At 40.4% G+C, this 12876-nt stretch overlaps 1 protein-coding gene across 1 annotated transcript; it reads right to left on the bottom strand.

Annotated features, from left to right (window-relative positions):
- Positions 1-2507: 2507 nt before the first annotated feature.
- LOC125380069 (E3 ubiquitin-protein ligase TRIM71-like) lies at positions 2508-12672 on the bottom strand. Its single transcript, XM_048396302.1, has 4 exons — positions 12427-12672; positions 6535-7707; positions 4292-4333; positions 2508-3215 (listed from the first exon to the last, which is right to left on the bottom strand). The coding sequence occupies exons 2-4, from the start codon at positions 7700-7702 to the stop codon at positions 2584-2586; spliced, it is 1842 nt and encodes a 613-aa protein (XP_048252259.1). The 5' UTR covers positions 7703-7707; positions 12427-12672; the 3' UTR covers positions 2508-2583.
- Positions 12673-12876: the final 204 nt, after the last annotated feature.

Raw genomic sequence — 12876 nt, 5'->3', positions numbered from 1 at the left:
TTGTTCCTGCGAAAAGCACACACAACTCGATAATGAATGTTGCAATATTAATTTGTATAAAAAAGTCCTCTTACCTTATGCCCCGTATCTATATGAAAACATGCAATCCAATTATATCAATTAGCACAGAGAAAATAATTGTGACGGTTCATGATAGCGATTGATTTGATGCTAACTCCTTTCGTGTTAAGGTGGTACAGTTTAATGAAAACATGACAATTAATGTTTTCAATACCTTAAATGAAAATTGCCTTGATATAAATATAACCCTTGTAGATCCGGGGTAGAATGGTCTTCAGTAACACGTGCCGTAAAAGATGACCATGCTTGTCGTAAGAGGTGACTAACGGGATCGGGTGGTCAGGCTCGTAGACTTGGTTGATACATGTCATCGTATCCCAATTGTGGGGATCGATGCGCATGATGTCAATCACTTGATTGTCTGGTCCAGTATCGAGTGCGGCGTTAAGCAAAAAACATATATATATGTGTGTGTGTGTGTGTGTGTGTGTGTGTGTGTGTGTGTGTGTGTGTGTGTGTGTGTGTGTGTGAAATTTAATTTGTTCAATGAAACAAATTATAAAGGACATGTTGAAAGGTGCGTCAAACCTTACTAATTTTAATCCTTAAGTCTCAAGTGGTAACACACACTGACGCTATAACTGTTTGGGACCTACCTTCCTGTAATAGTGATCTGTGGTCGCATCACCCTGACATACAGACATAGACACAATCGCATTGGCTTTCATGAGTCAAGGGAGATGCAGATATATGTGGGCGGCACAGATCAATGTGACTGGAACACGGACCCAGGGTATGGTTTGGATGTACAAAGTCCACACATATCATGTTGATAACCCGTGCACATGTGACCTCATATAGAACATTAGGCTGTTGTGTCTATCATTATCAATGACAAATACCTTTCACAAGTGTAAGGTCTCGATATTAGCCCCCATGTATGAATCATGTAGGAAACTAGCTTCGAACATATAGGATTTTATTGCTGATCGTTGCGAAAAATTGGATTGCGTGGTCAGTATCTGTGACTTTGTTGATGGCGTAAAAATTTCAAAAGGTTTGATGTACAATCGATCATGGTCACTCTAAGGAGATTCCAAAGAGCTCCGTGCAACGCTTGGTGTTTGATCAGGGCTACAACACTCAAGGCCTCAGTATTGCTTCCTATTGGTTTAAACACATGGAGGACAGTTGACGCATTTGGTAGTGATTTACATTTATAGAAAAAAATATGCTTATTTTGGAGAGGGAATCGTACAATGGAATTTATAATATCTATATATATTATGATTATGGAATTGGGTTTCATAGCTTTTCTTGTTCATGTTAAATTGTATAGTGCGGTATTAAACAAATTATTAACGCGCACATGAACTTATTTTGCTTACATTACATTATGCTTATTTTCTATTGTATTTATGCGATCACAATCAGGATTTGTTATGTCAAGATCACATTTAACTAAACCATGGATGCTTGTTGACTTTATTGATCACTGTTGCCCAGGGGGCACGGTTGGCCCAGTCGTCTAAGGCGCCGCGACCTTGGGCATGCCAGACCCCATGTGGGTTCGAATCCCGGTTTGCCCCGATTATGTTTCTAGGTTTGTCAGCACCATACCCGTGCTCGTGGGTTTCAACGAAGTGGTAAACGTCTGAGACCTGCATCACTTCGGGCTTTCCTACATTAAGCTGACACGCCGTGATATAACTGGAATACTGTTACAAGTGGCGTTAAACCCAACACACTCACTCACTCACTGTTGCCCAGTCTGTGTATTTGATGTGAGGTTGGAAATCGGAAATCAAGTAAACGAATAAGGTTTAAGGTACAATGTACAGTTCACAAAGGAAACAGAAGCTACAACATCAGGATTTGACACAGGATTTTCAAATGAAGCAAGAGCTTTACTTAGCAGGTAAATGTTTATACCTCAGGTGATCTCATGCAGAAAATATTTTAATGAAAATCACCCTTGTAAGTGCAAGATAATATACATTTTCATCTCCTGCTGCATGACCAGATATTTTGTAAAATAAATGTATGAGCCTGAAATGTTTTTAAGAAAAACACCTTGCAACCAGGTAGTTGTTGTGGCAGACAATTTTTTTACAACAGTCTGAAGCATAATAATGAATGTCAGCGTTGCTTGCCCTTCCGGTAGCACGCCACAAAAATGCATGCAAAGGCTAGTCATGGGTTCGTGCGAACCAACAAAGGAACAAATGCCCTCCATATGTCTACATCCTACATAGTTCAGCACCACTACCATCATTTCCAAACAGGACGGTCGGGTAGCCTAGTGGTTAAAGCCTTCGCTCGTCCCGCCGATGATCCGGGTTCGATTCCCGACATGGGTACAATGTGTGAAGCCCATTTCCCCCGCCGTGATATTGATGGAATATTGCTAAAAGTGGCCTAAAACTATACTCACTCACTCACTCACTCATTTCCAAACAAATCGCGTGCTCATGATCACTGACAGTAGTGTGTGGGAAATTCAGATTCAAACACTTTATTTACAAAAATCTATTGTTAAAATGTTAATATGTTCTACAGATTCTACAGATTAAAGTTGGCAAAGGTTCCTTGGATTTTGTGGCCAGATATCAGTTCTCCTCTTACAACCGCTTTTGTGGGATCACAAACATACATCATAACCCACAGTGGTCTGTCAAATTCTACATCTGTAACAGTGGTGTACACTGAATTGTCAATGGCATTAACGACTAATATTTTGTCACTAGCTCCATCCAGTAGAAAGTATAGCTGAAGGTCATAAGACTGTCCAACTCTGTTCTCAGTGAGTGGAAGGTGAGTGAGGAGCTTTTTATTGTAGTTTACCCGAAGACACAGCTGTTGGTTGTGGGTGGAGCATGTTGCAACATACACACTCAGTCCAATTTGTTGCGGCCGGACAGCATCTTCAGGAGAGGATGTCAGGGCTATCTCTTGTATAAGTTTATTACTTCCTACCAATGTCTTTATATATAACCCCAACTTTATTCCAAACACGCAACGCTGCCCAGGACTGTTTCGGACCACCAAAGGTCTGGACGCTAGACATGATCTGGCATTTCGTATCCGACATCCTGTGTTCGGAGAAATAACAGCCGGTCGTGTGTTTGTGATTACACATTCAGATACGTCAATGATGCATTTTGCAGTGTTTGTGTCCCATTCCAGAGTCGGGCCTGTGATGAAAAAAACATTCGTAATGAGTACCAACATGTCTTCTTGTAGCTAACACATATATCACTTAATACGTTTTTACCGACAATTTAGTCAATCTACCAAATGAAAGTTATAAGCTGTCATGGGGGCACGGCAGGCCCAGTCGTCTAAGGCGCCGCGATTCGCTGTGCAGAGTTGCGTCCCCTGGGCACGCCAGAAACCTATGATTGTGGGTTCGAATCCCGATTCGCCCCGATTATGTTTCTAGGTATGTCAGCACCATACCCGTGCTCGTGGGTTTCACCGAAGTGGTAAACGTCTGAGACCTGTATCACTTCGGGCTTTGCTCCCACATTAAACTGACACGCCGTGATATAACTGGAATAATGTTAAAAGCGGCGTTAAACCCAACTCACTCACTCACTCACTATGAGCTATCATTGATCTATTATGTATTAAGTTAGAAGTGTTAAAGCCAAGGCGTTCTTCTTCTCTCTGGTGAGGTGGTTAAGTTGGGTTTAATATATACAACTTCAAGATTATTACACGTATTACATGCATGCCCGGGCGCGCGAGGGTGTGTATGTAAGTGTGTGTTTGTATGTGTGTGGCTACTTGTACTAGTGACGACGACTGCCGAAGTGCTAGCCAACTGAGATACCATGCCACAATTTTAACATGGATACCCCACTTAGTATGCTGACTCCGAGACGACCAGTCCTAATTTTGTTCCCTTAGTGCCGGGCGCCAGGTAGGGTAACAACAAGTACCATATTTTAATGTCTTTTGGTATGACGTGACTGGGGATCGAACCTCCGACATTCCGCTCACCGGACGGACGTTTTTATCCACTACACCAAGGAGGCTTTCTTCTCCTACATACTTCTATTACATAACATTCAAAGATCAGGCAACACATGCATGATATGCAACATTGCTAACGCGACCACTAATAAAACTTCTGTACTAAACTATCAAAAGGTAAGCACAAAGATCAGATCTCGAAAGCGGTCGTAACCTCTCGAAATCAACTGACAGATACAAAACCAATGAAAAATATCTTGTAACATCATGTCGTCAAGGGCGCAGATCTTACATGTTATCTCCTGGTCAGACATCTTCCGGTCCATCTCGATCACTGAAACAAGATATTAATCTTTATGTGTGTCCCATGTACACGGACTGCCTGCTCTTACCATTTTGATTGCATACATTACCCGTTATAACAGTATCGCGGGATGAAACAGAAGTACAAACTTCACTGGACGGGGTCGTGTCATTCTGATGCATCTGAATATTTGCCGTAGATATTTAGGCAAGAAAGTAGTCATCACCTTGGGCATCAGTTTTGCTCCCCTTCTTACTTATCTGTTCTTTTTACATATGGATCAGAATTTCTGCCCTGCTTGGCAAAGTCAAAACTAGGTAATTTGGATAATACGTTTGATCTCATATAATTCCATTATGGCTAAATAGCCAATTCCCTTCCACTGATTTACCAACATGAAGTCATCGATCCCATTTGCGTGGATCGATGCTCATGATATCAATCACTGGATTGTCTGGTCTATTCTCGATTATTTACAGACCGCCGTGATATAGCTGGAATATTGCTGAGCGCGGCGTAAAACAACAAACCAACCAACCAACCAACATGAAGTAGAAATAAATGAGACAAATGATACCGCCTCATCAGTTTCATATTTATATTTATGAATAAAGATTCAGAATAGCCAAACAAATTCACCAGACCGTATAACTAGAGTGATGACTTCAACTTTCCAGTAGTCAATTTCCTCTTGATATCAAGCTGAATCCAGCGGGTCCGGTCTTTGGGGTTTCCATTGTTTTGAGGTGCAATCGAGCATGCTGTTCTTTGACGATTTCAAAAAGAGTCATAGGACTCTTGCTCAAAAGTTGTTTGATCAAGGTTACAAAATTCAAGGCCTCAGTAAAGTTTTCAAAAACATGTATGGTAGACATTTGACGTTGATAACATTTCCAAAATTGACGCATCAGTGACAAGAATGATGCAAATCCCTGTTTTGACATTTCTCACTTGTTCAGATGCATCAGAACTCCAAACCTTAATACCGATTTATCACTGCGGGTGGCACATAGTATAACATTTCCACATAGAAAGACATGACAACAATCAATACTACATTTTCTTTGGAATAGCGTCACGTAATTAAGTCTTGAGACGGGAACGTTGTACAAAAGTAGGAAATCATGTAATTTAGCAAACAAAGAAAACCGTCTTGGGACGACGGGTGGATCTTTTTCGAACGCATCAGAAACATACAATAAATTCGATGTACATACGACTGAAAATTGTAGTATCTTACTACAAATACCTGGGTATAGCGTTTTTCATCCTGCCTTGTAGGCTACACCAGCATCAAATGTTTTTATTCCCATTTATAAATTGCTCAAGACCAAAAGCCATTTATATTTCGAGCCAGCTACAATATTGTTTGATGGAAACAAGTCTCCAATAATATTATTTGTGAAATGAAAATGTAGTAAATGCCATACTTTGGGGATCTGGGGTTACAGTATGCATGTCCAGTGCCAATATAGAGTTGTAAGCTGTTGGGTAGGTTGTTGGGGATAGATTGTTGTTTAATGTTAAAAGGTTGGGATGACACTGGAAAAGAAAATTTGGGATAGACCTTTTTTCCCTACTGCTTTTGCCCATGTTGGATCTTATAACAAAAGGATCTGTTGTTCAGGTGTTTCATTGTGTATGTACACATTGTGACAGTTGTGAAATTGAGGATGAGTATGATATTTAATTTACATGAGAACCAAAAATCTATTGTTCTAAAATAGGTCTTTACCAAATATGACCCGTGAAGATCCGGGCTAGAATAGGTCTTCAACGACCCATGCTTGCCGTAAAAGGTGACTCTGCTTGTCGTAAGAGGCGACTAACGGGATCGGGTGGTCAGGCTCGCTGACTTGGTTGATGCATGTCGTCGATCTCAATTGCTTTGATCAATGCTCATGAAATTAATCACTGGATTGTCTGGCCCAGACTCGATTATTTACAGACCACCGTCATATAGCTGGAATATTGCTGAGTGCGGCGTTAAACAACCAACCAACCAACCAACCAACCAACTTTACCAAATATTGCTCGAATTTATAAATGTAAAGAACTCCTTGTCAATATTTTACAGTGAAATCAGTAAAGTAAAATCACGCGTGTTTAACATGTTGTATTGCAGTTATGTTGAGTGATTTCCCTTTTATACGCTTCGTACACTTACTTCATACTGTCTGTCTATCGTATCTGTTATTTCCATGAGAAATATATTATTTAGTACTACCTACCTGAAGGTAACTCGGCTGGTTCCACAATGATAGCGGTGTATGCTGCAGAATCTTCCACACCATGCGACGTCTCTGTTGGGGAGAACGTGACTGATCTGACCATTCCTGCCACCTTGATAGTATCCTGAAGATGTTTTACATTTGCTTGGACAAAATTAACTCCAGTCATGACGAAGGGTATTTCCTTTGGTGACTCCTCCTTCAACATGTATTCATGTATTGATCCCAATACTTGCAGATATTCTATCCTGTCAGCTGTGCTGCTCATCTGTCGCGTGTATTCTATAGATGACCTGGCATTCCTCAGCAGTAGTCTTGTTGCATCCAGCGCCTGCTCTGTTAGCTTGAGACTTTTAGCTGATTTCTCCTCAACATCAGACAGAAGGATTTTTTGTCTTTGCTTCAGAGCATCGATCAAGTTGTCAAAGACTCTGTTGATATCATCTCTTGATACGCGCTTTGACAGTTCGATGTCCTGTATCTTCATGTTAAGATCTGACTCTGTTTTGCTCAGTCTTTTCGTCTTTTCCTCCATCTTGACCAAAACTTCATCAGTGGATTTTATCTTTTCTTTGTGTGCTTCATCCACGGACACGACGTTGTGCCCCTTCCCTTTATCGTGATCTACTACAGTGCAGGACACACAGACAACCTTGTCACAAGTGTGACAGTAGAACTGTAGAGGTTGTTGGTGGCGACTACACTGATGTACACGACGGAAACTCTGTACAGGTCGGCCCTTCATCTCGTGGAGGGTATTTATTGTGTGGGCTTTTGTTACCATATTTCGTTTGTGAGCATTTAGGCAGATGGAACATAAAAATGTTCCACAGTTGTCACACTGGGCTACAGCCGTTTCCTTGTCAGGACAATCTGAACATGGAAGATGGAGACCTTTCTGGATCTTGAGGTAGTCCAGAAACTTCAGGATGACAGTCTCTTTGGGGAGAGATTTAACACCGCCTGTCAGGTAATGTCGATGTCGACACATGGGGCAGTCTAAGACTGTTGTGCCTCTACTGCAGGTTTCTAGACAGAGTTGACATAAGGACTGTACACAGCACGGCATACGACGTGGAATTCGTGTCGACTCATCAAAGTGTTCTTTACATATTGGACACTCGGTCAGATGATCCTTGATCTCAGCAACTGAGACAAGATCCCACATGATGTCTGGCAAAGGAAAATCATCACGATTATGTTATATGAAATTGAAATAGAATCTGTAATGAGGTAGTCCTAATGGGTATGTACTGTCGTTGTTAAGCATTCAATGATCAAAGGCATAATTGGGAAAGAATGACAACCCAAATATCCACAAAGAGGAAACTCTATATGATCTGCTTCTAAGAGTAGACACATATACACACCCGTACACATACATATTGACACGTCATCAACCCATACGTCTGTTACAATGTAGTATACATGTTTTATACAGTTGTTGATAAGAGACAAGAACAGATTCGGGATTTCACATGTTTTACCTCAAGTAAAACCCCTGTGCATTGGGTAATCAAGCGATATTCTAATAGTTTATTTCGCCCCGGATGATTACCTGAGTGGTGTTGGGCTTTAGTCTGCTTTAAACAATATTTCAGTGATATAAGGACATGTCAGCATAATGTGGGAGGAACGTTTAAAGTAACAGTGTAGAAACTCACGAGCTTGAATATGATGCAGACAAACCAAGAGCAATTTATTGGGGTGAATATGGGATTCGAACAAATAATCCTGGTTACCTGCAAAACATCTAATGGGAAATCACAATGACAAAGGTCAGAACTCTAGCACACTTATATGCGTGTCAATGTACTCCATATCAATTTTATTCTTACAGTTTAAAGATGTCACGCTTCTGGTGGGAATGACATTAGCCATACATGTCATCTTTGCTTGTGGAAGGGACCGCCAATTTCTAAATAAACCAATGAGCCCTGAATATGTTTTATTAAACACTTTGCAACAATGTTTCTTTGTGGCAAACAAGTGTATTTTATTCAAACAGTATGATGCATTTTAGGGTTTTTTCGAGCAATGTTTTATTCGATACAAATCAAATCAAATGGTCGGACCCTAAAGGACACACCAAAAATGCCTTGCACGATTCTAATTAGCAAGTTGTAATGTCAACGGCAAGTTGTCATGAATAAAAATAATAAAACATTGTTTTACAATGTTATAGCTTAATTGTATTATAGTCTCTTTCAAAGAGGAAACTGCCGTTATAAACTTTATCATTTGTATGCAAATGCCAAAATAATTAAATATCATACGTATGTTGTGCCCTTAAACCTACAATGGTCTTAAATCTACAATATCCGTGAGTGGGCGTGGCTTATGTATGCACGTGACACTATCTTCCGCTAAACTAGTTGACGTCTAACGAGCGCATCGCTGTCTCGGCTGTCATTGCGTGATACGATGTTTAACTCACAATCTGCACATCAGGTATATAACATGTAGTTTATGTGTCTTTGAAGATTGTGCTGTACTGTATTTGCAAGCCTCGACTTCGGACAGATCGAAATTTACGCGAATTACTGAGTCAACCCAACTCGCCCATCTCCGAAACATTCAGTGATGCACAGTAGCCCTGATCGAAACATTGACATGTCTTTGCTATTACTTTCATACCCAACACAATAAAAACCTTTTGTCACCAGGCTCCATACTAATACAATACATCTTTCCCTTCTTGTTATATGCAAGAGCAAAGCAATCTCTGCGCATGGCATAAGTTGGTCAACTACAAGATACAACAATATTTTATTTATTTCAGAAACCTTGATAAGATTCCAGGTTGTCCTAGAAACAAAGAGTTATCATGCTTGTAAAATAAATATGTAAAAAAAAATCCAAATAGCACCTAGAACAATGTTTATTAATCAGGCCCAGGGCTCAGGCATTTAGGACTTGCCAAATCATTCTAGACTTGAGTTCCTTTCTCTATTTATTCATATGTGTCGGAGAGACAGAGGTTCAGGAATGTGCAATCCATATGAGCAGAGATTCTGACACACTTTCATTCATTCTGTACTGCTTAACTATGGTCCTCATGCACGTAGAATATATAAAGTAAACTATATTACAAACATTTCCAGGTGTTAGAGTGATACAACTTTTATCTCCAAACAGTATATGATATGATGCCCTATTTGTATAAAATACACTCTTCAAAAAAGAAACGCATAGGTGTTTTGAGAATTCCAATTAGATTTTTTTCCAAGCAATCGTCATAAAGACAATTCTTATGTTTGCTTCCTGTTAATCGTGTCATGTTTGTTGTGCACTGCGCGCAAACACATTTCAAAATGTTTTTCGGGGAAACGTTTATCAGCAAAAATGCAAAGGATGCACGGAAATTGCTTTCAGAAAACGTTTTCAGCACAATGCACGTGCAAAATGTTGGAAACAATAGTAGAGACACTGACTATAAAAGACCGTACAAAATTCAACAGTTCACTACGAATTTTCTGACGTAAACAGAGATCGAAAAATGCCAAGATTAACTGCAGCTGACCGAAATATTGGACGTTTGGAAGCAAGGGAGTACCAGTCTGCCTTTGCAAGACACTTCAACGTTCACCAAATCTCGACAATGGGATCGATATACCAGCACTAATTCGACTCAAGATCATCACAGAAGTGGAAGACCAAGAGTGACCACCCCTGCTCAGGATCGGTACATCCGGTTACATCACATTCGGAATCGATTTGCTACAGCAACGGACACTGAAGGACAAGTGCCTGGTATGGGAAAAATTTCCGACCAAACCATCAGAAATCGTCTGAGGGAAGTGGGAATTCGAGTGAAACGACCAAAAGTTGGACCTGTCTTGCGACGTCTACACCGTCAACGACGTGTCCGGTGGTGCAACAGAGTACAGGCATGGGATCTCAGGAACTGGCGACGCGTTTGGTTCAGTGATGAGTCACGTTTTCTTCTTCAACGACAGGATGGAAGACAGCGTGTATACCGACGTCGACATGAACGTTTTGCGCCGAACTGCGTTCGACAGGTGCACCGATTTGGTGGAGGGAGTGTCATGGTGTGGGGAGCCATATCCTACACGGATAGATCACAGTTAGTGGTTGTGCAGGGCAATCTTACAGCAAACCAATACATAGACCAAATTTTGCGTCATCACCTACTCCCAACTTTGGCCCGCCAGAGGGAGCTGTTCCAACATGATAGTGATCTCGATTTAGATAGGATCACACATGGGGACAATATTTTTACGCTACGTTAACCTCCTGGACAGTATGAATACACAATGCCATTTAGAAAGTGGTCAAATGTAACTAATGTTATATTTGGGATAACACTTTCTTAGTAAAGTACAGATTCTAGTACTTTTTTGGGGTTGAGTACCGTGCGGGATTCGAACCCACACCTGCCAGGGTGAGGCACCTAATCGCCAGCACACAAAGTCAGCTCCTGGACAGAGCCCTCAATAATGTCAGTTCATAATAGCATCACACCAAATAAAAAACAAGCATTTAATTATTCACATACATATTTAAAATTTATGATACAGACCAATTTCTTTCAAAAAGCTTAGGTCAATCTTCATCTCAATAAAACATTATTGTTATTTATAATGCCTTTGGGATTAATTTTCATCCCAATAATCATTGCTATTATTCATAATGCCTGTTGGTTGAATCTTCATCCCAATAAAACATTTCTACTGTTCATAATGCCTTTGGGGTCAATCTTCATCCGAATAAACATTACGATTATTTATAATGAAAGTTGGTTTGAATCTTACTACTACTTATAATGCCAGTGGGGATACATCCCCAATTAAACATTACTGTTATTTATGCCTATGGGCCTGCGACGATACATGCTTTTGGTAAGAGCCGACTAGAAGGATCGGGTTGTCAGGCTCGCTGACTTGGTTAATGCTTGTCATCGTATCCCAATGGCTTAGATACATGTTCCTGATGGTGATCACTGGATTGTCTGGCCCAGAGTCTATTATTTACAGACCGCCGTTGCTGAGTGCTCCAAAAACAACTAAAGAAACAAAAATCATTAATATTTAGGATGCCTAAATTAAAAGCTACTTATGTCTTCGTTTAGACTGAGGTTTTATGTTCGTTTTCGCAAGATGCTTCAACATAAAGCACCTCAACAACAGTGTTGTTATGACGTACTGGTGTGAAAAAATAAAGAAAGAAATACTTTCATATACCTTTTAGATTTTATTTTATTTTTAATATATTCAGCACATGTTTCCAGTATTTAATTTCCAGGACTAAATGACAAAAAGAAATGTGGCATACTAAGAGATTACATGTCCAACCGTGACATTCTTGCCTAAAAGCTACACAATCTTTAAACACCACTTTGTAATATACAGTTCGCTTTGTTCATTTCACAGGGATTCACTTATATGATCGTTTGCTTATTTAACAAAGAAGTTACAGGTTGTTTAGGTTATAGTGACTGTACCGCAAACAATGGAGTGCCGGCATATACCCTGTATGGTGTCACAACTCTGCAGAAGTCCGATGCACTTCCGTGTTCAGGTGAGATGCAGTGCGTACGAAACAAGTGTGACGTGGTCACATACATGTAGGTTCCGCCCACTCATAAATATTTTAGACTTGTTGTAGGTTTATGAGCACACAATACGTACTGTATTTCCTCAATTAGACGCCTCGACGTCTATTACGTTCGCGCGATACGTTGATACGGCGACTAATAGAGAAAATATGGTATATACGGTGAATACTATTGAAGTCGGTGTAAAACTCTGAATCCCCTCAACCTATTAACTAGCTATTCCACCAGAAAAGCTGCTGCATTACAGATGTTAATCACCCCCTAACCTCCACCCCAAGACACTCTCCGATTAACAGACAGATTAACATTCTTACCTTACGAGAACTGACAGCAGAGAGTACAGTTGGTTGCCTATATACATGTACACAAACAATACTGGACCTTCGCCTTATCTGCACACGCGCAGTAGCTACTTTCGTTATCAGAACAACCCGGAAAACACGAATACCTCGTATGGCGTGTACGGTAAAGTAGGTCAGCTTTGAGAATGTACTTCGATCGCGCCGTGTGGGCACACTTGCGCCTCGTGCAGACAGTTGAGATATGAATTCATACCAGTGTCAGGGATAATGTGTAGGCTGTCTCACTGTCCCTAAAGCATATTCCTCCCCTTTCCCCAGCCCCTACTGTTATGATGTATCCCTAAATAACGCAGGTCTAGATTTTCCACAAAACTCTCATCTCACTGTGGCTCCTATTCAATTTATATGGTGTTACTTGTGTCTATCAAAAGTATATATTTTCAAAGATTAACTGTTAGTCTA

Source organism: Haliotis rufescens, unplaced genomic scaffold (genome assembly GCF_023055435.1).
Source record: "Haliotis rufescens isolate VD_foot unplaced genomic scaffold, xgHalRufe1.0.p SCAF_15, whole genome shotgun sequence".
NCBI classification, from domain to species: Eukaryota; Metazoa; Mollusca; class Gastropoda; order Lepetellida; family Haliotidae; genus Haliotis; species Haliotis rufescens.
The sequence above is the reverse complement of the archived record's forward strand: the minus strand, read 5'-3'. Positions and strand labels throughout refer to the sequence as shown.

Coding starts and splice junctions, on each gene's coding strand:
- LOC125380069 (XM_048396302.1), bottom strand. CDS start 7,702: ATGTGGGATCTTGTCTCAGTTGCTGAGATCAAGGATCATCTGACCGAG. Junction 4,334..6,534: donor ACCAGCCGAGTTACCTTCAG/GTAGGTAGTACT, acceptor ATCTTGTTTCAG/TGATCGAGATGGACCGGAAG. Junction 3,216..4,291: donor GTCTGACCAGGAGATAACAT/GTAAGATCTGCG, acceptor TTTTCATCACAG/GCCCGACTCTGGAATGGGAC.